The following is a 4,936-nucleotide window of genomic DNA, read 5'->3' as shown; positions in this document are numbered from 1 at the left end:
CCTCAATTATATTGTTCATCATTTTTACATTATCCCAGTCAGGAAAAACTTCCCATTGCAAATTATACTCGATTGAAGATTGCTTTTCATTCATATTTTACGCTTTCCGCCATTCTACCGTAGAAAATCAACCGTTCCAAATTATCCTCAATAATACTATTCGCCATTTTCATTCATTTCTACACTATCCCAGTCAGGAAAAACTTCCCATTGCAAATTATACTCGATTGAAGATTGCTTTTAATTCATATTTTTACTTTCCCGCCATTCTACCCTAGAAAATCTCCATTTCTAAATTCTTGTGCATTATACGTCATTTCCGGCTAATATTTCTATACTATCCCATCCTTGGTTGGCATGATCGTCTTCCGACATCTTGAATTGGTGTCTTCTCATACTGAACAAGTCTTTCTCGGAGCGTCTTTCTGGCCCTTTGTCCGATACCGTGCTGCACACTACAGCACAGTATAGTAGAACAGTATAACACTGACAGTCAGTCAGTCGTGGCTGTCAGTGGCTGCAATCATCCATTCAGAAATCGCTGCCTAGCCCCAATAACAACATTGCTCAAAATGTTGAATTTAATTATCATTTCTTCCATTTATAATCACCGGTGAAGAAGTTTTCCTCATCAAGAGCACAAGAAAGAAGTCTTGTAGGGTAAAGGATTGGGCTTTTCTCTTGAATAGATGGAAAAATTACTATAGTAACGTGCAAATTGTGATGTATTTTGCCTGTCATATCGAAAATTTCAGACCACAGTGAGTGTTTATCATAGCTGGGCAGAAATTCATATTTTCCGCTGGAATTGCCAGTGAAGAACGCAACGATTAAATCTTGTAGGGTAAGTAATTATGTTGTTCTCTTGAATAGAGGGAAAAAGCTACTGTAGTAATGTACAAATTATGATGCATTTTCCTCGTCGTATCGAAATTTCACAGACCATACGAGTAGTGTGTTTATTATTGTTGGCAGAAATCAACACACTATTTTCTGCTATAATTGCCAGTGTAGAACTTTTCCAAATCAAGAGCGCAAGAATTCAGTCTTGTAGGGTAAATGATTATGCTATTCTCTTGACTAGATAGAAAAATCGCTGTAGTAGAGTGCAAATTGCGATCCATTTCGACTGTCTTACTCACAATTTCACAGACCATACGAATAGTGTGGTTATCATTGTTGGCAGAAATCAATACACTATTTTCTGCTATAATTGCCAGTGTAGAACTTTTCCAAATCAAGAGCGCAAGAATTCAGTCTTGTAGGGTAAGTGATTATGCCATTCTCTTGAGTAGATAGAAAAATCGCTGTAATAGTGTGAATATTGCAATCCATTTCGACTTTCTTATCCAAAATTTCACAGACTACGGTGTGCTTATCATTGCTAGCAGAAATCAATACTTTCGTTTATTGAAGAACTTTCCAAATCAAGGGCGTAACAATTAAGTCTTGTAGGGTAAGAGATTTTGCTATTCTCTTGAATAGATAGAAAATTACTGTAGTAATGTGCAAATTGTGATCCATTTTCCCTGTCGTATCGGAAACTCCATCTAGTGTGTCCTTGCCGGAGCAATCACCAACTTAACACTAACTTGATATCTTTGAAACTGCACTCTACTACTCTACATCGACTGTGGCCGTACGTACAGCAGTACAAGAAAGAAAACATGTGCGAAATATCTACTGGATCGGTATCAGAAATTTGCCATATTCGATCGCTAGCTGACGATCTGAAAAATCTTATGGATAGTGGTGAATTTACCGATATCACTATCGTCGTTGAAGAGCACCGATTTTCGTGTCATAAAGCCATCTTAGCATGTCGGTCCAATTATTTTAAAGCCTTATTCTTTAACGGCATGAAAGAGTCTCAATCAAGTAGTGAGATTAGGTTACATGGTATTAAAAGTCAAGCTTTCGATCGGTTGTTAACCTATACTTACAGTGGTGGTCTGGATTTGGTTTTATTCAGTCAAGATGAAATAATCGATCTTTTAGCCGTAGCTCATCAGTACTGCTTCGAATTGTTGCAAGAAGCCATTTGTAAATATCTAGCTTCGATATTAAACGGTAAGAATGCTTGCGATATTTTCGAAATTGCCGGCTTATACGAGATTCCATCACTACGCCAACAATGCCTACAATTTGCTGACGCTAACGCTGAGGATGTCTTGAAATCCGATGGATTCCTTACCCTTTCCAAGTCATCGTTAGTAGATCTGCTATCCAGAGATTCTTTTTTTACACAAGAAATTGTCATTTTTAATTCTGTGGCACAATGGCTAAATGCAAATCCTGAAATAGATAAAGAGGATGTAAGTAAAAATAATAATTATTTACTAATTGTGTAAAACAACGCGTTTTATAACACTCATTCCTTAAAGAAATAAAATGAGTTATATTACTTTACTACATCACTTCAAACCAGTCGATATGAATTGAGGGCATAATATTAACTAAGTCTAAAGCTACAAGTGACATATACAGTACGTACTTACAATTATAACATTGTAAGTCGTATCCTCTCGTACAGTGACAAAGTTATTTACTGTACAAGTAGAATATAGCGTTGATTGTCTACAAGAATACAAATTGCTTATTGTTATCGTGGTATCCTGAGATTTAAGAATTTGACGAGAGATTAATTGAGGTCTTAAAGTTAATAGTTAAATAACGTACGTTACAACCTTGCTCAAGTAAACTGTGTCTTACATTCTACAAAGTAAATTGGATAAAAGTTCATGATTATACACATCTTGAAGGTTTATAGATACTGAAACTTAACATAGTTATATTACAATAATTAAAGCTAGCTAGTTTAACGTTATTTTTAATTCTTGTGCAATCTCTTATAGGTAATACCCTGCATCAGATTACATCTTATTAATCGACGCGATCTTTTGCTTGTCGTTCGTGAGACAAAATTGATCTCGCCAGAAATTATCCTTGATACTATACAGGATATTGATGTTAATAATTATTTGGAATCAACACCTAGAGGGTATTCCGGTGGGTAAACTTTCGTAATAAAATTAATTTTATTGATGCTTTTAATAAATAATCTTTAACGATCAAAACTAAATGTCATCGAATTATAGTTCAAGATAATAATGTTGCCGCCAAATCTTTGGGTGCTACTATTTTAGCTGAAAATCAGCGTGATCCATCAGAAATTTCAATAAGTTATGATTGGCAAAATGGTATAGGTTATCATGACATTGATTTAAAAGATGACCACGGTGGCGTATTAATTACTCTAGGACGTGAATATATCGTTAATATGATTCGTATGCTTTTGATGGATAAAGAGAGCCCATCAAATTCTTATTACATTAAAGTTTCAACTGATAATATAAATTGGAGAGAAATCATCGATTATCGTGGTTATTATTGTCGTTCGTGGCAACACTTGATGTTTCGTCCTACTGTTGTAAGGTAAACGTATATTTAAATGAAAATTGTAGTATTGTACTGAAATTGAAAGATAAATAGATTTAACAATAACTTAATATATATCATTTGATTTTTAGATATATTCGAGTTATTGGAAGCAGAAATATTATTAACCGAAGATTTTGTGTCATGTCATTTGAATGTTATTTAAATAAACTATCATGGCCAATACGTGAATATATGAATGGATTAATGGGTTTGTGAATACAATTAGTTAATTTACAAGGATATTCGGATTTAATATAAAAGTATTGTTGTAAATAACGCTAAGCGAAAGCGTATTTTACAGTATGGATCTGATTGCTAAAATTTTTCTTTAATTACAGTACCAAACACTAATATTGCCGTACACGACAAAGGTGCAGCTCTGATACAAGGCGTTAATCGATCCAATAACAAATTTTTAAGTGGCGCTTTCTCTGAAGACTATGACTGGGACTGCGGTTATGTATGTCATCAGATAAACGGATGTCCTTGCGGCATTGTTATACAACTTGGGCAACCATATTTAATTAATTCTCTACGGTAAGATTTAGGGCATTTGTAATCATTCATTCTCTTTTAAAAAATCGTATTGGTTATGATGCATTAAAATCTTTCGGCTTATAATAGTATGAGATTAAAAAGCGATAATTTTTGGTTTTAGATTTCTATTATGGGACTTAGACGATCGTTGGTATAGTTATTATGTCGAGATATCCGTAAATCAGGAAGACTGGATCCGTATAAAGGATCAAAAAGGCACTCAATGCCGGTATGATATTTTCTCGTTTACAAAGCGCAGTATTGATTACTTTAATAATATAATCTTTCGTATTCGAGACATTACTACAAAAATTTGATTTATTTAATTATCTTACCTAAAAGCTCGTGGCAGGAGTTACAATTTGACACTAAACCTGTTTCCTTTATTAAAATTGTCGGAACGAAAAACTCTGTTAATGATGTAAGTTTTATCTTGATATCGCACTGATGATATACATTGCTTCATCGAACAATCCAGTTAATTTATTCCTATTTTTATCAGATCTAATTAATAAAACTTCATCTACCCTTTTATACAGGTTTTTCACTGTACTTACTTTGAATGTCCATCTCAGGCCTCTAACAACAATATTACAAATGCAGATTAGTCATATTGAGAAAATGATAATTATTTTTAATGTTTGATACTGCTGTAATTAGAATCTAAGTACACTCGGTGCCGCTGATTATAGCTATTTAAATATGATGTTCCGAGCAGGATATTATTAATTTGATTAATTATTCCTGTATAAATTTTAATGTTTCTCTATAATTGAAGCGCATTAATTACATGCAATTCATTGTTGGATGTATGGGTGTAGGGAATTTGCCTTTATAGTGATCCTGTATTCACCGTGTTCATACACAATAAGCCCGCTTATTTATCGCATGAGCTTCGGTTTTATTCTATGATTTCCAGTAATTTCTTATTAGTGTAAATCTCAATCTATAAATTAAT

General features: G+C 33.7%; 1 protein-coding gene across 1 annotated transcript; it reads left to right on the top strand.

The window, feature by feature from the left end:
- Positions 1 to 1,667: 1,667 nt before the first annotated feature.
- Positions 1,668 to 4,586, top strand: TRIADDRAFT_30557 (uncharacterized protein; the record flags this gene model as incomplete). The annotated part of the gene is made up of 8 exons (XM_002116206.1): positions 1,668 to 2,315; positions 2,856 to 3,009; positions 3,099 to 3,435; positions 3,531 to 3,649; positions 3,780 to 3,978; positions 4,100 to 4,207; positions 4,321 to 4,399; positions 4,518 to 4,586. The coding sequence occupies 8 exons, from the start codon at positions 1,668 to 1,670 to the stop codon at positions 4,584 to 4,586; spliced, it is 1,713 nt and encodes a 570-aa protein (XP_002116242.1).
- Positions 4,587 to 4,936: the final 350 nt, after the last annotated feature.

Source organism: Trichoplax adhaerens, genomic scaffold (genome assembly GCF_000150275.1).
Source record: "Trichoplax adhaerens TRIADscaffold_14 genomic scaffold, whole genome shotgun sequence".
In the NCBI taxonomy this organism is placed as follows: domain Eukaryota; kingdom Metazoa; phylum Placozoa; class Uniplacotomia; order Trichoplacea; family Trichoplacidae; genus Trichoplax; species Trichoplax adhaerens.
This window is presented reverse-complemented; position numbering and strand designations above follow the sequence as displayed.